General features: G+C 34.8%; 1 protein-coding gene across 1 annotated transcript; it reads left to right on the plus strand.

The window, feature by feature from the left end:
• Positions 1–10: 10 nt before the first annotated feature.
• Positions 11–22,016, plus strand: Itm2b (integral membrane protein 2B). Its single transcript, XM_063232789.1, has 6 exons — positions 11–309; positions 16,065–16,193; positions 17,670–17,876; positions 19,443–19,553; positions 20,052–20,202; positions 21,287–22,016. The coding sequence occupies exons 1-6, from the start codon at positions 193–195 to the stop codon at positions 21,370–21,372; spliced, it is 801 nt and encodes a 266-aa protein (XP_063088859.1). The 5' UTR covers positions 11–192; the 3' UTR covers positions 21,373–22,016.
• Positions 22,017–22,159: the final 143 nt, after the last annotated feature.

The following is a 22,159-nucleotide window of genomic DNA, read 5'->3' on the forward strand; positions in this document are numbered from 1 at the left end:
CGCCCTCCCCGCACCGGAGTCGGGAGAAGGCGAAAGCCCAGCTGCAGTAGCCGCTTCAACCGCTGCGCAGCCGCTCGACCGTCGTCAGTCGCCGCGGAGTCGCAGCCCCAGCAGAGTCGAGGAGGGTGCAGTTGCAGCCGAGAACCCACAGTACGCGCCTCCAGCCCGCGTCGGGGCGCCCCAGGCCGCACCATGGTGAAGGTGACGTTCAACTCGGCTCTGGCTCAGAAGGAGGCCAAGAAGGACGAGCCCAAGAGCGGCGAGGAGGCGCTCATCATCCCCCCAGACGCCGTCGCCGTGGACTGCAAGGTCCGAGCCCGCGGTGGGGGAGGGGCGGGGCCGGGCCGGGCCGGGCCGGCGGCCGGCAGTGGCCGAGAGGCCCCGCGAGTCCCAGCGCCCCGCGCCGGCCGCGCTTGTCTTTGTGAGGAGCTGCGTTTGCAGCTGCGAAGTGTCCGCCCGAGCGGGCCGCGAGCCCCGAGTGCGAGTCGGGTTCCGAGCGGGACTGCACCACACCAGCACTGACTTTGGCATTCCCTTCCCGCATAAATAATGCGTCTAAAATGGCTGACATCATCCCAAGCCCGAGCGAACCTCTGTTGTTGCCTACTTTCGCTTCTGGGCTGAACAGCGCTTGGACGAAGTCCAGCAGTTGCCCTCGTCTCAATTTTAAGAGCAGTTTTATTCCTTACTTCCCTTTTCCACGGCCCCTTGGTATTGGCAGATGAACTTCACGGGAGGTCTGGAAAAGGGACAGGGAGACGGCGGACAGCTCAGTGTAGGGCTAGTGATTTTACAAACAAATACTCCAGGTAAAGATAAGTAATTATCACACCCTTTAAAACCGAACGCAAATGATCTGCCCCCGTCCCTCAAAAATTAATACAAAATCCTCTTTATCCCTCAGTAAAAGTCTAGAACAGAGCTGTTGTTGGCGTTAACTTCTAGTTGCTTGGACAGTTATAAATTAATTGAGAAGCTGCCTCTTCCTACTCTGCCCTTTTTAAGCTGTAAAATTTAATCCTGTAGAAGTTAACCATACAATTTAGGTTGCATAGCTCATTTTGTTGGCACTTTTCAAGTCCTATTATCAATAGAGTAATAGTGGTTCTAACGTTTGAAAAATCGTCCCTGTGCCAAATTGAGTACAGTTTTTATCGGAAATTACCACTGAAAAATAGGCTACTGATATACTACAGCATTTTTAACGTGGACATGTTTGTACTTGTTTTCTGCAAATGTTCTAGTTGAATGTCAAGAGTTGGTTGTTTTTGCCTGCCTTGCCTTGAAATAGGAACAGTGAACTGGTTCCCTAAAAGGATTCAAGGTTTTGGTTTTGGTATTAGTATTGTTTTTCCTGAACCCATTGCAAAGTCTTGTTCTTGAACATGTTTGGAATGCACAGAGGAAAACTGCTGTAGCAAATTATCTTAGCTCTTTATCTACATTGTGCATAGAATAGGTGATAGACAAGTAAGTACCCAGTCACAACAACCTCAAATACATACTTAATGCTATTATATATATATATATGTTTGTATATATGTAACTTTAATTCTTGTAAACAAATATAATTTCAAAGAAAGGAGAAACCATCAGATGATGTCATTTCATACAGCTTTTACAGAAAAGCTGTTCTAGGTGAAGATTTGAAACTCTGAACACATCAGAATTAAATATGTTGAGCAGCTTTAACACTGACTTTTTGACAAATTGCGTCATTTATGATATAATGATCCCGTTTTCAGATTCTTACAGTTTCTCACAAGTTCACCATAATTTAAATTTTGTGCCATTTCATATTTTCTCAGATTCCAATATCCAAAGACAAATACTCAGACTCAGTGAAGGCCAGTCTTCCTTTGTAAACCACACAGCACTCACAAATGAATTGGTAGAAAGAAAAATAATTCTCCCAACAACTATAAACTGAAAGACTTCCTCAGTGGGTGACAAAGTATTTTTCAACATTATAAACAGAGTCTTTATCAGTCACTTAACTGCAAAAGAAAACCTTAGTTAATGATAGACATTTGAGAGAGAACTTCTGATCTCTTCCTCTTGGAGGTTGGGCAGTGATTATATAATGTTCTTTGGCTCGTTGGGGGTGACTGTGTGGTAACCACCTTGTCTGACTGCCTGGGCTGGGAACAGAATCATCCTTAATGTTTTTTTTTTCCTTAGGGGGCATTTCCTTTTGCTTGGTTGATTGAAAGGATCTGGCTAGGCTAGAGGTGGCCCAGAGCTCTCTGAACTAGAATTTTTATTACTTCTAGCTGTCATAGACCACGATACTCAGAAGTCAAAATGTGTTCTTTAGGACCACCTGCTCTGGTGTCATCTGGAGTTCTGGTTTTAAAATGCACATTCTGCTTTCTTATGCTGCAAGAAATCTAATCACTGTAGTCAGCTGTCTTATATAACATGCATTCTGGTACTTTTACAGTGCTCAGGTCTTTTGTGGTTTTTCTCTCTGCTGCGGGGAGAACCCTTCAGAAGCAATTTCTTTGCTTCAGTATGGTTTGCAGCAGTAACTACTAATCCCAGCAGCTATTTGTATTGATTATATTGTCTCAACTAGCTTGCATTTTTCCCTCTGCATTTTCCTTTTAATTATTTTTACTTTTTTGCTCATGCCTGTGCTGATAGGCACAAAGCTCTTAAAAGAAATAGAAATAACAAAGAATCATTTTGTTTAACAAAGATGAGTTTTAAATGATAGACGAATTTTATGTTATAGGTTATCTTTTTTTTTCTTTGTTTGGAACCTTGGAAAATTACTGTATGTGTGCAAATATCAAACAAAGTGCTGAATCCCAAGTCTCAGGTTTTTCATTATGTAACTGCTTGGTCTTGGACTTAAATTTTAGTTATCTGTAAGATGAAAGGGTAGAACCAGATGGTCTGTAAGGACTCTTCCAGTTTTAAAAGTCTATGGAGATGCTAGGATTATGTAATTATATTTTGGCAAGAGTTGTTTAAACTGTGAAAAACAACAACTACTTCCACACCCTAACCAGACTGTTCCCTTTTTCCTTTTAATGTTTAACATGTTACATTCTTCCCCTCATACTGATAACAGTGGGCCAAAGAAAAAGGAGACGAATGGAGGTATTGTGAAATAATGCACCTTTTCTTTTTTGGTTGTCTTACTCTAGGACAGACAGTTGTCGACAACTCTTCTATTGCAGTGTCTGGTGTGAAGCACCTCTCCATATGAGTCCCCCAGAGTTTGCTTCACTAAGCACCTCACCAGCCCTCTTGCTGATACATAGTACTGTCCCTTGCTTCTCTGCCCTGCCTTGTAGATGTTGTCAATGAGAGAGAAGTGTTGTGGAAGAGAAAATGGGGGAGCATGAGAGCATGAAGTAAAGGGCAAGACAGCCATCACAGGGCTGCTTGAAGCCTAATACTTTCACACGTTCTATTTGCACAGTCGGGACTAAAGGGTTTCATTACAGGTTTTCGTTAGTGGTTTTTACTTTTTGTGTGTTTGAGGGGTGGAAAGAATATAAAATGCATGACTGGACATTTCCTGAGCTGTGTTGATCTTTAGAAAAGAGATTGGGAAATTGGTCCTTTTAACCAAAGTGCATATTGGCTAGTTATGTATTTTCATGTTTGCAAGCATTGGCCAGTAAAACATTTATAGTGGTTACACTTTGGTCTTTGTGGAAGGTATGGATATCTGTAGTCCTGGGAGATAAATGAACGCTCTGGCCTGCCTCTTGGACATACAACTCTAGTACACATCCCACAGAAAATACTGCTGCTGTTGAGGTTTGGAGACATCGCACATTGCATAACTGGAGGACAAGTTCAGCAGCCAGAAGTTCCCCCCAAGATTGTTGTCTTTCAAACTAGACAAGTGGCCGTATTATCCTTGCCCTAATCATAAGTGCATAAGACCTTGTGGAATTGAATTCTGCCATGTAAGAGGTTTATGTGAAAAGAAGTTTGTAGGTTTATGTGAAAAGAAGTTTGTTTTCTTTTTTTTTTTTTACCAGAAATATCTCAAACACATTTATGGTGCAGGCCAATTTAAGTTAATTTAGAATCCAGCTTAACTATTTATTATGCATTGCTAAACTTCACTTCTGTAAATGTCTCTAGAAAAATAAACTGCAGCAATTTGGAGGCATTTTCTTTCACTTTTATCATACTAAACTCATATCTGGAGTATCTCTTCAAAAGCCATATTCTCTTTTCAGAAGGAAGTACCTTATGCATTAGTATTTTAAAGCTTACCGAACTGCTTTGTATAACATTGTGTAAGTAAAGATCCAGAAAATAAATTGTCTTTTCAAATAAAATAAAATTGGTTTACTCTTAAAGTTTTTGGCAAATGTACCACATTTTATTAGAGCTTAAAGACTAAAGCAAGAGTTAGGGACTTTCTCACCTAAGGATTTCAGGCTGTAATTTGCTACCTGTTAAAATTAAGGATTTGGCAGTTCTGTATCTGAATCTGTTATTTGTCTAAATGATGTAAACCTTGGAATTATGATGTCAATAATTGTTATTTATAAAGGTAGTTATTACCAGGCTCTGTTAATTTTCTGTATAGAGCTTGACATTTTACATTATATATATGACCCTAGGGACATCATTTTTTAAAATATGTGATTGTGATTATCCCTTTAATCAGTAATAGTGATATCCTTAATAGCTTTAAAGGAATCTATCATATAGTGTCATCTTGTGTTATCAATAATTGAATTGACCACATTTAAATAATTGTAGATTATAAGGCTTTTAAATTAGATAATAAAAGAACTTTTGTAGTATTTCTATAATTGTACCATTTTGGGGAAGAAATAAAGTAAAATTGAACATAGAATTTATATTCCTAAACAGAAAAATTTGAATCTTGTATTGCAGAAATGAGAAAATTACTTTTTTGATAGTGATATTCTCATTTTTCACTTAATGTTTTCTTCTAATGCTAATAAAATTTCCAGCGGTAATTTTTATAATTTAGAGCTAGATAAATGACTGAAGAGAAATTAATGTTGAAATAAACTTCACAGTTTATAAATACTACTGCTTTTACATTTCCTGGGAATTTATTTGGGGAATTGACACTAAGCAGGATACTAGATATTCGATACTTTGAGATTTTTAATAGTTTGCATAAACCTTTTTGGTTTAGTTTAATTTCATACTTTGAGCAGCAAGAATTTCAGTGGATTTTTGTGTATTGGAATGTTTAACTTTTAATACCAGTTCTTTGTTTGTATTTTGTGTTTTTCCCCTTTTGAGACAGACTCTCATTGTATAGTTGAGGCTGGTCTTGAGCTCACCGTGTAGCCAAAGCTGGCCTCAAACTTGTGGCTCTTTCTCCTGCTCTAGCCTCCCGAGTGCTGGTATTGAGGCTTGTGCCGCCACGCCCAGCTGCGAAATTAGTTTTTTAAATTTGCTTTTGCAAGTAAGTTAAGGACAAAGCTTAACTCTTATTTTCTCTGTTATATATGATTATAATATTGCTGTAGAATTATAATGTATAAAATTATGTAAATCAAAAAGGGATCATTATAGCATCTGACAGAAGATTCATCCTCACACTGGGAAAAATGATTTTAAAGGGACATTCTGTTTATGTCTAGATCAGTTTTTTTAGTCTTCATTTTATAGCTTTCTCCTTCAATTTATTTTTTCTTTGCTTTCATTTTACTGGCACATAGCATTTTCCAGGTCCCTTCAGTTTCAGTTAGCAAAACTGAAAAAAAGCCTTATGTGTCCACGTAGGTGAGTTAATGAAACTGGGCTTTCTCATATTATACAAGCTAGGATTTACTTCGTCTTCAGGTAGGAATTGGGTCCAGTGTTGCACAGTTCAGATTTTGTTCATTTTGGTTTTGTTTTTGGTGCTGAGGGTTGGACCCAGAGATTCTCATGCTCTCAGTGTATGCACTTCAGCCCTGTAGTCCTTCGGCTTTTAAAGGTAGAGTACAAATTAAAATTCCGATTTGAACTTACATAAATTAGCCAAAGACACCAAAGGCCTGGGTTAGTCCTTTTTAAAGTTGAAAGCAGGAATGACAAACTATAGTCCATGTGATAAAACGTAGCCTAGTGTTTGATTTTCTATAGTCTGTGAGGTAGGAATGATTTGCACGTTTTTAAATGGTTAGGGGAGAAAAACCAAAAGATGGTATTGTTCCTTTTTGCTTAGGATCCTCATTGTTCAGGAAGCTGTACTTTGTAGTATTTGAGAACTCATGCAGTCATACTCAAGATTTAAATCTTGCCTCTGTTACTTACTGTGATCCTTTGGGCAAGTTACCTCAGTTCTGTGTGCCTCAGTTTTTCCATCATCAGAACAGGGAGTATAATAATCTATAAAGTTGTACTCCCGTCCACTCCCATCATTCCTGTTTTTGGACTATTGCTTCTTGTGTTGCTCTTGATAGTTATCTGTGCCTCTGATGTCAGTTTGACCATAATGTTGTTAGTATTTTTTTCCAACAAAATATTGTAAGGATTTATTCCTGCAACACAAAAACCCTTAGAAATTAACGTGTATTTCTCCATTACATACTAATTGTTAATAGAATTTTTAAAGTTTAATTTTGGGTTTTACTAAAGTAATATTTAGTTTTGAAATGCAAATAGGCCTACCTTATTTCAGAAAATTGGACTTTACAAAAATTTTATCATACATAATAAAATGCATGTATTAGTGTACTGTTGTTTTAAAATGTGTACACCTGAACTAGCACCCTTATGCCCTCATGAAGATAGAGCCCTGTGATCAGCTGAGGAAGTTATCTGATGTTCTTTTACAGTTTGTCCTCCTCTGTCCTTAGAGGCAGTCACTGCTTTTAATTTCTAAGCCCATAAATTGCATAGAGGCAGTTATATTCACTCCCAACCGCTCTGATCTTTTATTACCAGGGTGGTCAGTAGACCATACTCTGCCTTTGTTCAAAGTAGAAAAAGGTATCTGGGGCAGAGCACTGACTGGATTCTAGCCCCACGGATCCCCTGGGCTGGCATCCTTGTGCTGGAAACAAATGCGGCAATCTGAACTCCACTCTTCAGTATATGAATGGTTTTCAAAATTACTGGTCTCAAAACTCCAAATAAAAATTTAAAATTGATCAGAATTGCAAAGAGCTTTTGCTTTAGGCCAGTCATATATATTGATATTTGCTGTATTGTAAATTAAAACAAAGTGTTTAAAATAATACTCTATTACAGATCATAAGTACCATTTTTATGAGTCAGATTTTCCAAACAACTAAAATGATTTAGGAAGACTAATCATAAAATTGCTTTTTATTTTGGTAGTATTCTTTAATGGGTAGGTTAATAGAAGATAATTGGATTCTTAGAAGCTTCTAAACTCATGTTGTGGTATCACATATTTAGCTTCTGGGAAATGCTCTAGTGAAAATGAAAGTGAACAGTGTATCAAGTTCTACCATGAAAATGGTTTGACCTTGTAGACTCCTAAAGGGGTATTTCTGGACCACATTTGAAGAACAACTTCTCTAAATACTTATTTATTACTTTTGTTTAGTAGAGTTCTTTTATCTTTATTTTTTGTGATTTTGAATGTTATCTATTGGTAGTACCAAAATAGAAATTGAATATTTAACCTTTTCTATATATTTAAGTACTACACTCAGTTCTCTTGATTTAGTTATTCCAATTTGTTTAAATTGATCTTTAATGCTTTTGTTAGGATTGAAATAAATATTGTTTACACCTGGATGATACACTTTTACTGTACTTCCTTTGTATAACACCGGTTTTTCTTTTTTTGATGGAATCTCACTGTGTAGTTCGGGTTGGCCATGAACTCGCTATCCTCCCACCTCGGCTTCCCAAGTGCTGTAATTGGAATGTGCCACCATGCCTTACTTCTAAACGTTTTAAATTTTTCTTGGGTTTGATCATTGCTTCTTATGGCTAGAGAGAAGGTTGCTTAATTTTCTGTCTTTTACTAACTCATTCTCAGATCCTCTGATAGCAGTATAGTTACCTTCAGACACACTAGGACCTTACAAAGTGTCCTGGTTTTTTAGGTGGTCGTTCCTACCTGGCTGTTGGGGCTGCACTCCGGGCATGTTGTCATAACCGATATCCTGAGAGTCAGAATCGTCCTGGAATTGCCTTTGCCTGTATCTCATATTGGAACTAAAGTTTTATAAATGAAGAAAAAGTGTTGTGACACATTTGTTTAAAGCTTTGACCCTTGAGAATCTTTATCCTTACACTTAGCTTTCAAGCTACTTGTCTGCTGTCATTTGCGTTCTCCATGATTAGATGTTTATTCTTTTACTATCACTTTATTGAGGTTTTGGGAGGAAATTAAGATATAGTTAATTGAAAATCATTTCTAGACCTTCCAACTCAACTATCTTGATAACTTTTAAAAGATTAACTAGAATATTTCATTTTACACTAAAAATGGATTTAATGATAATTAATAATGGAAACCATCTGAATTATTATTAGCAGTAATTTAAGATGAAACATGATGACCTAGAAAGACGGGTATCTGGTCTTTTCAAAGTACTGACGCTTTCTTTCATGAGTAATTTTAAAGATAATTCACTACTAAATTTGTGATTTTGCTTTATGTCTGTATTAGTCTAAGTTTGATTTTCATAACTAATATCTTGCCTTTTGTACTGACTTTGAAGTGATTCTGTGTTACAAGTTGGTATGCCTAAATATTTTCCTTTATTTTTGTTTTGTGTATATATAATTTTAAGACTTATTTTTACTGTTCTTTGTAATTTGGTAAGTCCTGTTTGTCAGTATATTAAAAGTGATACCACTGTTGCAATAGTTAATGTACATAGTACTTATCAGTTAATGGCTCAATTTAGATAAGCGTCTTACAATGACAGAATTCTGTAGAAACTCGAGCTATGTAGTTACTATTTGGCTATGAGTATTATACAAGTTTGGTACTGTGTCACTTCATTTATTACCAGAGTTAATGTGTGTATTTTGTTAGCTTAACCTAATATCTACATGTTTTTCTTTAGTTAAGTTGCATGTGAACACATGATATTTGGCCTTTCTTAGTGCCAAATATTTGTGGTATGACACAAATAATTTTACTTCTCTGAGTCTTTTATGTTTATCTGTAGAAATGATGCATTGAATGAACTGACCATTCCTGGTACTTCCTAGTGTATCTTTTCTTTCTGAAAACTTAACACATATTCATAAGCGCTTACATATACAGAAGTGTGATCAGACACTGAATTAGAAATTTAAAATTACAAAACATCCCTACTTAAAAGAAGCACTTAGTGTGTCTAGGAAAGGTCAAGTTATGTAAACTGATAAAATTAGTAGCAGCCTACTTAAATGTCTATGTCATTTCACAAGAAAATGATGTGCTTGGGTTCTTCAGAAGACAGAACGATGCTGTAGGAAGCAAGATCAGTTGTTCCACTGCGTCTTTGTGGAACACACATCACCCCTGGGCAGTAGAGCCCTTAGGGTCAGAGTGCTTTTCACATGTTCACTGTCCAGAAGCAAATCTCTCTAATCTCAAGAAGTGCAGTTGTTTTTACTAGTACTTATTGTGTATAACTATTTTATATATAAATCACAAAATTTATATAGAAATTAGCTGTAACTTTCCATATTTAAATTATTATATAGGCTTTATTTTGTAGGCTGGGGAATATAGCACAGCAGTAAGTAAAGCCCTGGTTTGCTAGAGAACACTACAATAACTTGGTACTGTCACAAACACTTGCAATTTTCTTATGAAGATTCTGAATTTCAAATGGAATTACCTATTTTTAATTATGAATGTATAATAACTACTTTGTTGAGTGGCATTAAAATCTTATTTATATAAAAAGTGAGTACAGAACAGGTTTGGTTTTTTACTGTACTCTTGACACTTAATTTTATTATAAATTATATGGGAATAAAGCATTCTGATCATGCTTAAAATTTTTAGGAAGACAATTGATACTAGAAATAGTATGATCCCAATATAATTCAGCCAGTAATAGAAAAGTCTTCACTTACTTAACTATCCCTGCTAAAAGGTATTAGCCAATTTTTGTTTGTCTAGGAATTCTTTTTGCTATCTGATGATTTTTATGTTACTAATATGAACTTTTAAATTGTTAAAATTTTGCTGGTTGGGGGCTGGAGGTTTAGCTCAGCAGCATAAGCGCCTGCCTTGCAAGCAGGCAGTCGTGAGTTCGATCCCCGGTACCAATAAAAAGGAAAAAGACAAAAAAAAAAAAATTAATGTCTTAAAAGTTAAAAAAAAGACCATAAAATTTTGCTGGTTAGTACAGTTTCATTTAGCACAAACTGACTAACATAATAAACTCTATATAGACATAATAGTCATCTTACAAACTATATAGAAAAAAGAATAGATTCACTTTGCATTTTATATTCTTTTTCCATAATGATGCAAAAGTGATTAGGTTATGATCCAGCCCTAGATGCATTTACAAGTTGCTTTTCTTCCTTTTAGTTTGACCTACTTTTCTTTTACCTGGGCTTGTGCTAATTTTTTTTTTGTCCTGGTGATTGAACTCACAACCTTGCGCTTGCCAGGCAGGTGCTTGTGCTGCTGAGCTAAATCCCCAGCCCAGGCTTGTGCTAATTTTATATGGTATTAGTAATTTAGTTCAGATTTCAAAGGTTTCTCACAAATTGTTTTGCAATAGCTTTAAAGTTTTATTTTTTCTACTACTGTTTGTAATATTATAGAATTTGTTAGCAAAAAAATATGTTAAAGAGAAACTTGTAGGCATTATAATTTCAAATTGTTTGCCTTTTTGTAACCTTTGCCTCCTAGATAGAGTAAGGTTCAGTAACTACTGATCATAATGTGTTGACATACTCCTAAGCCAGAATCAATACAAATTAACTTGGCTGAGCAATAGCCAATACTGATAAAAGGTTAGAGGCCTTTGAGAAATGTGGCATCTACAGAATAAAGTGCATCTTCCTCTTTGCTACCTTCATAATGCCAGTTACTTGGAAAACTGCTTGTTTATGTGTCTAATATTTCTCACTTAGACATGCTCACCATAGCTGAAACAAAAGCAGTTCTGTTTAGAAAGGCAACTTAAGAAGCAAATTCAGATACTGATTTGTGAATAAGAGAAAATGGAAACAAATGTTTGGCGTCTTTATAGATTGGTAGTGTCTCAGCCAGAGATTTTGTTTACATCTAACAGGTGAATTGGGTAATATTTGCTATAAATAATGGACAGAGACTTAGAGCATACCTGTCTTGATGCTTCCATACTGAGGAAAATGATGATGTACCAGCTTCCGAGACCCAGAACTCAAAATCTTTTATAGGGAGAAGTGGTTTAGATTATTTTATTACATAATTAGATTTCAGAAGAAGTAATGACTCAATCATAGCTAGAAAGTTGAGTTTAAAACCCAGCGACATGGTAGAAAAAAATATGCATATTTGGTTTTGAGTAGGGGGGAAATTATGAGAGAAAAGTTGAGGACATTGGAACATTGATGAGAAATCTATTTTTTTTAAATGTGAGTCACAGATCTTAAAGACATGAACAGCTGGGGCTGGGGATTTAGCTCAGCGGCATAAGTGCCTGCCTTGCAAGCAGGCAGTCGTGAGTTCGATCCCTGGTACCGATAAAAAGGAAAAAGACAAAAAAAAAAAAAAAAACACATGAACAGCTGATCATCTATTTTGAAAAACATACAATCTAAACAAAATGTTGGGCAGCTGGGCTGTGTACACCTGTATTTACCTGTGTTACTGCAATATGTATTAAAAGTATATTAAAATAGGGGCTGGGGATTTAGCTCAGCCGCATAAGCACCTGCCTTTAAGCAGGCAGTCGTGAGTTCGATCCCTGGTGCTGATAAAAGTGTATTAAATGTGTATTAAATCTTTTGCAAGTACAACAACTCATGATATTTTGATTACATTGTATTGGTTCATTTCCTGGTTTTTTGTTTGTTTTGTTTTATATTTATACTTAAACTTATTTATGGCACTGTAATTTTTTTTTTAACCCCCAGCCCCGGCACTGTAATTTTTAATACTTTTTAGTATCCTGGTTTCTAAACGTTCCTGTCCCATTTGCTATAATAATGAAGAGCAATATTCTAAGGCCTTTGAAAAACGTCTCTTGAAAGCTTCGTTTGTCATATAAAAAAACTAAGATGAAGTGCCTAAGGATGTGCTTTGTTGGGAACAGAATAAAAAGTATATTTAAAACACTTCACATTTTATGTAAGTTTATAATTGAAACGCTTTTGCTGAAACCTCTCAGGGGACTGATAAAGGTAACCTAGTTCCTATATATTTGAAGTAACAGAACACAATTTATTGTTTTTGTTGGTTAAGACATAATTTGTTAAGTAATTTTTCTTTATTGTCTGATAAGATTTTGAACCAAAAATTAGTATGGTGCAAGGCTGAGAATGCTTCTGCAAGCTCTGTGGCTGCTGTTGAGGGCTAGTCATAGGCAGCCCTGGCTTCACTGCCTTCCTTTGTAAACTGGGCTAAAATCTTGATGTTTCATGAAGATTAATGAGGTGATAATTGTACAGCACTTAAGGGAGTTCTGTTCCCTTATAACTTACCAGCACAGTTTAAGGTGCTGCACCAGTTTTTTGTAGTACAAGGGAGAAGGAATGTTTGTGACTGTTAAGTAGGCCGATAATATTATACATTCCAGTGAAGATGCTCTTGATTATTAGTAATTTTTCTTTTTATCTTCTTTAATCATGAAATACTCTAAACATAGATTATTTTGTTTTTTTCTTTTTGATATTTGTGTGGTGAACATTATTAAACACACTTGTTTATGCATATACAAAAGTTTATCAAGAGTTTTATCCCAGATTTGAAATTGCTGGGTATAAAATACATGTATTTTTATTAGTTTCTGCCAGATTGTATTCCACACTAATGGTACCACCTCTTGTCAACTATGTTAAAGTTCCCAAGTTTCCTTTGTTCAACCCTTTCCTCAGCACTTAGTATTACTGTTAAGCTTTGCATGTCAGAACTGTCGATTGCTTCTCCACCCTTCTGTTGAAGTATAATTTACATGCCTTAAAACACCCATTTTATGTCTATGGTTCAGTTCAATTCATGTTAATTGTATATGTGTGTCCACTTCAAAGGTCAAGGTAAGAAACTTTTCTGTTACCCTAAAGTGTTGCCTCATATTTCCTTGTAGTGATTTCCTCCTTTCTCAGTCTTTGCCAGTGATAGCCACTAATCTGTTTGTCACCATGGTTTTGCCTTTTGTAAAATTTTATAATGGAATCTCTTGAACTTTTTTCATGATTTTGATTTGTTGATTTTCTGCTTTGTTGTTGCTGTTTTATAGTATAAATATGTCACAATTTATCCACTTAATCAGTTGATGAATATTTGGGTTTTAAATTTAGGGTTATTATGAGTAATGATTACATGAATATTCATATACAAATATTTGACTTAGTTGATTATTGAAAATTTGATCTTTAGCAATCTTGATAAATTCTTGTTAGTTTGAATAATTTGACTTTCTTAGATTTTTTAAATAGATCAGTTAACAAATAGGGACTTTTTTTTGTAATCTTGTATGTGTTCTTGTTCCTATTATTTGTTTAAAGGCTAGGATCTCTGGTATAGTATTGAGTGGAAACAAAATCAGATTTTAACGGATATTCCTGTACTCCTGACTTGAAAGCATATAAATCTAAAATTTCACTATGAGATTTGCTTTTGGATTTCAATTATGTACTTCATTAATGTTAAGAATTTCACCTCTTCCTCCTTTACAGAAACATTAAGAATGAGAATTGAATTTTGTCAAACGCAGTTTCTGTTATTTTGAGATTCTGAAGCTTTTTTTTTCAACTAAAGATTATTCTTTCAAGTATTAAAAATTTAATCATTTAAAAAACTCATTAAAAACTTACAAATCTAGAATGTACTTTAATCTGTTTTCCAAGATTTAGATTGCAATATGGGGCATCATTTATTTGGCATAGATAGTGTTTATTGTGGAAGTATAAATAGCTGTTGAGTTGAACCATGCCTTAAACACATTTGAATTTCCTATGGGATTTAGCACAGTCTGTTGCACATAGTAGACCCTTAATAAATGTCTATATGTTCTAAGTAGGTCTGATGTTTTTGCAAGTTTTTTGTGCATCATGAATTATTCTGTTGTACCTCTCACTGTGTTGCTGGCTACTGATGTAAAATTTTGTGAATCATAAAAGGGTAAATAGCTGAGTTTTTTTTTTAAGTGTCTACATTTTATTTGCTCATCAAATATTTGCATGCCATCTAAGTGCCAAGCTTGGCGTGGAGTTACCAGTAATGCAAAATGAGTATGAATGGATGCTTACAAGGACCTTGTGGCCTAGTAGGAAGAGCTGAATGTTACATGTGGATTATTCTAATGCAAGGCAGAAAGTGATTACTAGGAATTTGAAGGAAAAGGAAGAATAAATAGATTTTAAAGACTTGATATCTCCTTAATCAATTGCTGACTGTGGCTTTGTATCACAATTTGGCTGTTCAAAGATTCTCATTTGTAAGCCATATTTCACATTGTTGAGGTGCTGAGTAACTTGTGATAAGTGAAGTATTGTAATTGTATTTTGTAGAGACTATATCTGTCTGTGGTCTTTAACTATTAGGAGAGAGATCCTGCCACATAGGATGGGTGTGTGGTGTGCACATGTTTGGGTGTCTCAGCAGCTGATACCAGATATTGGAAATGACTATTTCCATCTGTCATTTCCGGCCCTGCCTCCACCCTAAAATTAGTTACATTAAAAACAAAGTATCTACTTCAGCATTGATTTCACACAAGAGCTCAAGCAAAACACATAAATTTTAATGTTCAAGTTTCATAGTACTACATGACTCCATGAGATCCTTACAACTTTTCTTTGCACAAATGGGATGTCTTGCATGACTTGAAAAATTCTTCTAGGTTTGTTCTCATTATATACAACTTCCTTGCAGTATAGTAATTCCCTTAAGTGTACATACACGGTGTATTGCTAAGTATGATAGCTGAGTGTAATACTCTCACACCTTTTGATCTAACCCTTAGATTAAGCAGTATTTGTTGTTGTGTTAAGTTCTGTTTAAAAGTAGAACTTCAACGTAGGAGCATATTACTAACATTTATTGTTCTTAGTTTCTATAGCATCTGGGATTAGGCTCTTTTCAATAGTAGCAAAATGAAATTTTTCATTTTAGAATTGAAATCATAGCTTTTTATTTCTAAGTGAATTCTTGTTTCAGCCAGTCTGTTTTCTTTTGCCTGATGTGCCCATTGTGGTGTTTTGTTTTGTTTTGTTTTATACAAGTTTTCTAACATCTGTATAGGATTAAGTCTGCTCTTCTTTTCCTGAAGCTACTCCATATTGTATTTTACCTTTTATTATTTAGTTCATTTTTAATTAATAAATCATCTTTTTATTTCCTATTGCTTCTATTTTAGAAAAGAACTTTATCACACTGGGATTTAGAGTAGGGCAATGAGATTATAGGATTATTTCTAAATAAATGACTGTTCTTTTTTTAAAAACTTGAAGAATTTCATTGTATTTTTGTCTTATTTTCCTTTTGATTTTTCTTGTAGCTTGTAGAAGTGGTTTTCATATGGTGTAAACAAAGTACTTCTAACAGGCTAGTGCATGATTTTATAGGTAATCTGATAGAGAGAAGACCTGGATTTTTAGTATATGAGTTTTAGAATCATAATACTCTATGACAAAGTTGTATTGTAACTTTTTCTGAATGTCTCAATGTTAGGAGATCACAAAAGTTGTGCATGAAAATAGAAATTATGGTCTGGATCATTGCTTTAGGTTAGCAGGTAGGGTGTTGAGAATAAGCGTAGTTAAAATACTACCTGGGGCTGATGTCTCTCAGCCAAAGTAGCAATAGAGTGAGTCCTGGACCCATTACATAATTGTTCTTCGGTTAATTTTGACCAGGGCCCTACCTAACTCCTTTGGTCTCTGTGTCTTTATTTATTAAAACAATAATGCTTTCTGATCTTAAGGCTTCTGCTTAAAGATATATATTGATTGTCTTTTTCATGTTTTAGGACCCAGATGATGTGGTGCCAGTTGGCCAAAGAAGAGCCTGGTGCTGGTGCATGTGCTTTGGACTAGCATTTATGCTTGCAGGAGTCATTCTAGGAGGAGCGTACCTGTACAAATACTTTGCACTTCAAGTAAGTGTTTTTTGTTTTTTTTTCTAATTGGAGAATGAGGTTTTTGAGGGGGGTTCTGTTTTTGTTTTTGTTTTTTGTTTTTTGAGACAAGGTCTCACTAAATTGCCACAGCGAGGCTCAAACTTGCTATTCTCCCTTCTCAGCATCCAAGAGTGCTGTGATTATAGGCCTGCTCGCTCTGCATATTTAGTCTGTAGCTCTTTTTCCCCAATCAAATGTATTAGAAAATTTCCTCTAGTTCTAAGCTTGTGCTTTTTTATCTGTGGCCTTTACATAGATGGGCCTGATTTAAAGCTGTGTTTAAAAATCTGATCATATGTTTGCCACACATACTAGATACTCAGTATTTAAAAGCAGAATATTTTGAGATGTTGCTAACAGAAATGTTGGGTGACTTTTCAAAATCAACTGATCGTCATTTTCCTACCATAATTATTGGCTGAATGGTATAGCATTGTAAATTGTCAGTTGAATAAACACATTAGCCATAAATGTTGTCATGTTGATCAGCTGTCACTTGATAGCCAATTCCAGCCACCCTCACAATATCCTTTTGCCTTTAGGCCCGGAGAACACTGGTACTACATCTCTCTGCCACTTGTTAGTCACTGGTTTCTTGAAAGAGTTGTGACTTCAACAGTGATGTTGAAATAACTTAGGGTGAAAGTTGCTTGTAATTTAGAGTGTTTAATAGTACCTTTGAGTTTAGACAGATTTTCCTTCCATTTATGATTTGTGATACCTGCTTTGTGATACAGTTCCCTTAGCAGTAAATTAGTATGCTTCCTTCCTCTTACGGAATCTTCAGGAGAAATTTACTTTGAGCTTTTATGACCAGTTCACGTGTTTTAAACTTACAAAATTTGGAGAAATAGTTGACAACTAAGATGCATTTTAAAAATTAAGTAACTAATTTGGAAATGTTCTGCCAGAGTATGTATAAATTTTATGCTCATTTTCTCTATTATTCAAGATAATGGCTTGTCAATAGACATTACTGAAACACTGGTAATATTCTCTTATATAATTTTTTGTAAAAGATACATACAATACAGAAAAAAATTCAGTTTTAAAACTATTTTTTTCCGAAAAATACTGCTTGTTTCTGAATATATTCTTTTATGAAAAGCAATGCCTACATGTAGAGTAGGCCTGTGTGTTTGTTCAGAGGTACTTGCCACCAGGTGGATAATTACTTTTATGTTCTGTTTTTATCTACCACAAAAGAAAAGGGAAAATCAGAATCAGCTGCTTTTCTCCTTCCAGAGTTGTCTTTTTTTTTTTTTTTTAGAATACTTCAAAACCTGATCTTAAAGAATGTGCTAGCTCTGTAATTAAGCTGTCTGGCTTGTCATCTAAAAGTAAGAGTTTGCAAGCAACATGCTACTTAAATCGAGGTGGCAACTTAAGTAATGCTTACATTTAAAAACCTGTCTCACACTGAATTGCTGAAATGAGTGTTTAAATTCTCTATAGCCAGATGACGTGTACTACTGTGGAATAAAGTACATCAAAGATGATGTCATCTTGAATGAGCCGTCTGCTGATGTCCCAGCTGCTCGTTACCAGACCATTGAAGAAAATATTAAGATCTTTAAAGAAGAGGAAGTTGAATTCATCAGCGTACCTGTCCCAGATTTTGCAGATAGTGATCCTGCCAACATTGTCCATGATTTTAACAAGGTGGGCCAGTTGTCCAAAATTGTAAAAACTATAATCATAGGCACGAATACAAGTTCTTTACTTTACATATTTTGTAGGTTAAACAGTACTTGCTAAATTATTCTATTTAGGGCTTAGTTTTTACTTTAAAAATGCACTTGGGTTTCTCCGCTTTCCAAAATAGTACTTGATGGCTCCGCTTTATCTGAAACAGACCTCTTTTTCACATCTTGGTTTTTTGTTTGTTTTTTTTTTTTAAATCCCTTGGCCTTGCCTGTTCTGAAAGCCTGCTTTATGACTTTCTGCCTTTACTAGCAAGTTCTTATTATTGCTTATTTTCACATTTTCTTAGATAAGAGATCGTGTATGTTCCCATTTCTTGGTATTAGTCTCCAAAATGAATGATTTGTGAACTTATTTATAAGTTCTCATTCTTCATTTTCTCCCAGTTTTCCAAATTTTACGTAGTCTAGAGGAGTTAAAGCAACCCAAATCTTTCACCTGGCCCAGACCTTTTGCCATATGTGTTTTTCTCTCATTTGCCACTTAGCCCTAAACATTTGTTATTAGGAGTGAGGATGCTGTTTCACTTAATCACATGATCGTCACACCTAAGGAAATTAACAATAATGTAGTATTATTTAATATCCAGTTTATGCTTTTATTTCTCCAGTATTTTTTCTCAACAATTATTTCTGAAACGAGGATTCAGAGGTTCAAAAATTTTATTCACCTTTGTTTTTATGTCTTAATGTAGGCTTGCTGTTTGGGACACTCCCTGAATTTAGCTTTGGAAACATTTTATGCCTTTTAAATAGACCTGATATATATGTTTGTAGACCAGTTTTCAAAACTGCTTCAAGGTAGTAACTTTTACCCTAAGCAAATAGTAAATAATACTGGTTAACTCACTGAGCTCTTACCAATGTGTTTACATGTCTTGGTTTAACTTAGATCTTAAAACTATCCTATCAGACATCTTTCTCAGTTGCTATGTTCATCTAAACTACAGAAGACAAAAATCATTAAAGAACTTCCCTTGCTTTTTAAGGATGGCACTATTTTTAAATATTCAAGTGAGACAACAATGTTTATATTAGCAATATGTAGATGCTTTGTGTGGGGGTATTTGGGATTATAAGTGAAGGAACTAATAAACGCATCAGCTGATAGGCCTTTGCAGTTTGTTTATTTATTTATTTGTTTTTTGAGACAGGGTTTCACTATGCAGTGTAGGCCAGCCTTGAATTCACTTTTTATAGCGCAGGCTGGCCTCAAACTTGTGATCCTCCTGCCTCCGTCTCCCAAGTACCGAGGTTACAGATGTGTACCACCACATCTGGCACTGCAGTTAATTTTAATAAGTAGTGTTATTACTTACAAAAACAAATTCCTGATAAGGATTACATTTACTAGCAATTATTTTTCCTCCCTCATTCCTGTTCTACTGAAATCTTGATTTGTTGAAGCAAGTGGTTTATGCATTCTGAAGCCAGCCTGTTTTAATGGTACTAATTATTTAAAATTCAGTTGCTGCCCATTTTAAAGATACTGATCTAACTAAAATATATCCATTTTTCCCCCCAGAAACTCACAGCCTATTTAGATCTTAACCTGGATAAGTGCTACGTGATCCCGCTGAATACTTCCATTGTTATGCCTCCCAGAAACCTGTTGGAATTACTCATTAACATTAAGGTATAAAAATTATTACTGTTTTTGACTAATGTTTTGACTGTTAGTGTCTGGGAATTTCCTGTTGCGAAATTAGCTCTTTAAAGCCCATTTTAACAGAATATAGCCAAGGATTTTATAGAAAAAGAATAAAGACTTGCAATTAAAAAAAATTTTTTTTTATTTTGAAATTAAAATATTTGTTACATTGTGTTTTAAGTTTTTCTAAAGGACCATAGAATAAATGTTAACCAGCTGCTTAAGTCTAATACCATAGGCAGTATGCAAATAAATGAGCACAACGATATTCCAGCAATACAATGGTGTGCACCTAGGCCAGGAGATTACTTGAATTTAGGAACTAAAAGCCAGTCTGGGAAAGATAGGCCCTGTCTTAAAAAAAAAGTTGTATAGAAATGGCAGGTTGATCTCTGTTTACTCATGTGATATCTAAGAATTTTGTGTTTTTCTAGTTTGTGGAATGTATATTTTGAGATATTCAAATTTATTTTCTAAATGTAGGCTGGAACTTATTTGCCTCAGTCATACCTGATTCATGAACACATGGTTATTACTGATCGAATTAAAAATATCGATCGCCTGGGTTTCTTTATTTATCGACTGTGTCATGACAAGGAAACTTACAAATTGCAACGCAGAGAAACTATTAAAGGTAATGCATTTTAGTGTTAAAATGCTGACAGAAAAGTTGATTTTGTCATTTTGTTGTGTTAAATGATTTAGACAAAACTTAGTCATTGTACATATATCTATACTTGCTGTGAAGTTTCATTGAATCATTTTAATTCTAAATTTATTTTCTGAGAATGAGAAGGACCAGGGTGAAATGTCATTGCTGCAAAATCTTTCATATAGCTACCCTGTCTGATTTTCCGTTCCCCCTCTAGCTCAGCGGTACTGAGTGGGTCTTACTATCCAGGTCTCTTAACCAGCTCTTCACTTGTATTCTGAGATCTAAATTCTAAGCAGGCTGTTTGCCTTTTGAATCCCACTGAGGATAAATAGGTTACTAAGAAAAGAATCTAGATATAAAGAATTATGAACATTAATACAACTAATTTGTAGCTTTGTAAAGTCACTTAACCCTTGTTTTTACACCTGAAAAATAAGGATACCAATATGTCCCATTTCCCTTCCATTATAAAAATAAAATGAAAGTACATTTGGCAAAGGTGTAAAAAGTTAAGAAGTGCCATTAAAAAGACATTGTACTGTGATTTCATTGTGATCATGTCATCTAGTAAAAATACTTTCCTGGCTTTTTTTCCCCTGGCTTTTTAATAGTAGCACTTTTAATAATAAATAGCCTTTCACTTTGAGCTAATGAAGCATCTGAAACCTACAGCTTACTTCCTTAGATTTAAGAAAATTTAGATCATAATTTGTTTAGTCAAATTGATACCTACAGTGAAATTTGCCCTTATTAATACAAGTTTTGAATTCCACAAATTCACACATGGTCATACAAACACCACCATAATCAAGAAGCAGAACATTTCCATTACCTTCAAGTTTATAAATTTGTAAGCTGTCTGAAAGGCGTTGTTACTGTTGCTATGATCTGAAAATACATAGTTCCAAAAAAGAAAAAATATTTTCTCCAGTGTACACAAAACACTAGAAATTTATGCAATATAGTGTGAAATGCTTCAGTATATCTGAAAAATAAGTAAAGATTAATGTGAATATTTGTTGCAAAAGCACCAAAAATTAAAAACCTTTTTCCTGCCAAACAGGTATTCAGAAACGTGAAGCCAGCGATTGTATCACAATTCGGCATTTTGAAAATAAATTTGCCGTGGAAACTGTAATTTGCTCTTGAACAGTCCAGAAAAACATGGAGGAGAAATTTAATGCCACCGCGCATAACCCCACCCTTTGTATTTTGTGCAGTGATTATTTTTAAAATTCTTTCATGTAAGTAGCAAACAGGGCCTCACTATCTTTTCATCTCATTAATTCAATTAAAACCATTATCTTTAAAAATGTTTCCTTCTTTCTAAGTGTGGTGTCTTTTATAGTCTACTTTATTAAGTGTATGAAGTCATAAATAATAGTCCACTTCACCATAATTTTAAGTATTAGGAAAAATTAGAATTTCTTTAAGTCATTTATCTGGATTTATGTTTAATTGTGCATTTTCAAGAGGAGGAGTTATATAAAGAATAATCATATATGTGCATATATTAAAATGGACCACAGTGACTTATTTGTAGTGTTAGTTGCCCTGCTACCTAGTTTATTAGAGCATCTAAGCACACATCTTTTTCCTTTAATTAAGATGTGCAGTATTTTCATTGTTCATTTAACTATTTAGAGTATAATTTCTACTTTGATGTTTCAATATCCTAGGCATCTCCTGTAATGATATTTTAGAACATGTTTGGAATTTACAAAATTGTGTTACTAATTTGTATAACCTATATCTGTGCAATGGAATATAAATATCACAAAGTTGTTTGACTAGACTGTGTGTTGTTTTTATCATGTAATAAAGCCAAAGAGTAATTTGGTTTTCATATCTTAAGATAATTTAGTGGATAAGGTCATAGACTTTTTTTTTAAATAAAATGAGTCATTAACACTAAACCATATTCTTTATGGATACT

The sequence above is a fragment of the Cavia porcellus genome, unplaced genomic scaffold (genome assembly GCF_034190915.1).
Source record: "Cavia porcellus strain 051 isolate PalLab524CR breed Dunkin Hartley unplaced genomic scaffold, mCavPor4.1 scaffold_21, whole genome shotgun sequence".
In the NCBI taxonomy this organism is placed as follows: Eukaryota; Metazoa; Chordata; class Mammalia; order Rodentia; family Caviidae; genus Cavia; species Cavia porcellus.

Coding starts and splice junctions, on each gene's coding strand:
- Itm2b (XM_063232789.1), top strand. CDS start 193: ATGGTGAAGGTGACGTTCAACTCGGCTCTGGCTCAGAAGGAGGCCAAG. Junction 310..16,064: donor CCGTCGCCGTGGACTGCAAG/GTCCGAGCCCGC, acceptor TTCATGTTTTAG/GACCCAGATGATGTGGTGCC. Junction 19,554..20,051: donor AATTACTCATTAACATTAAG/GTATAAAAATTA, acceptor TTCTAAATGTAG/GCTGGAACTTATTTGCCTCA.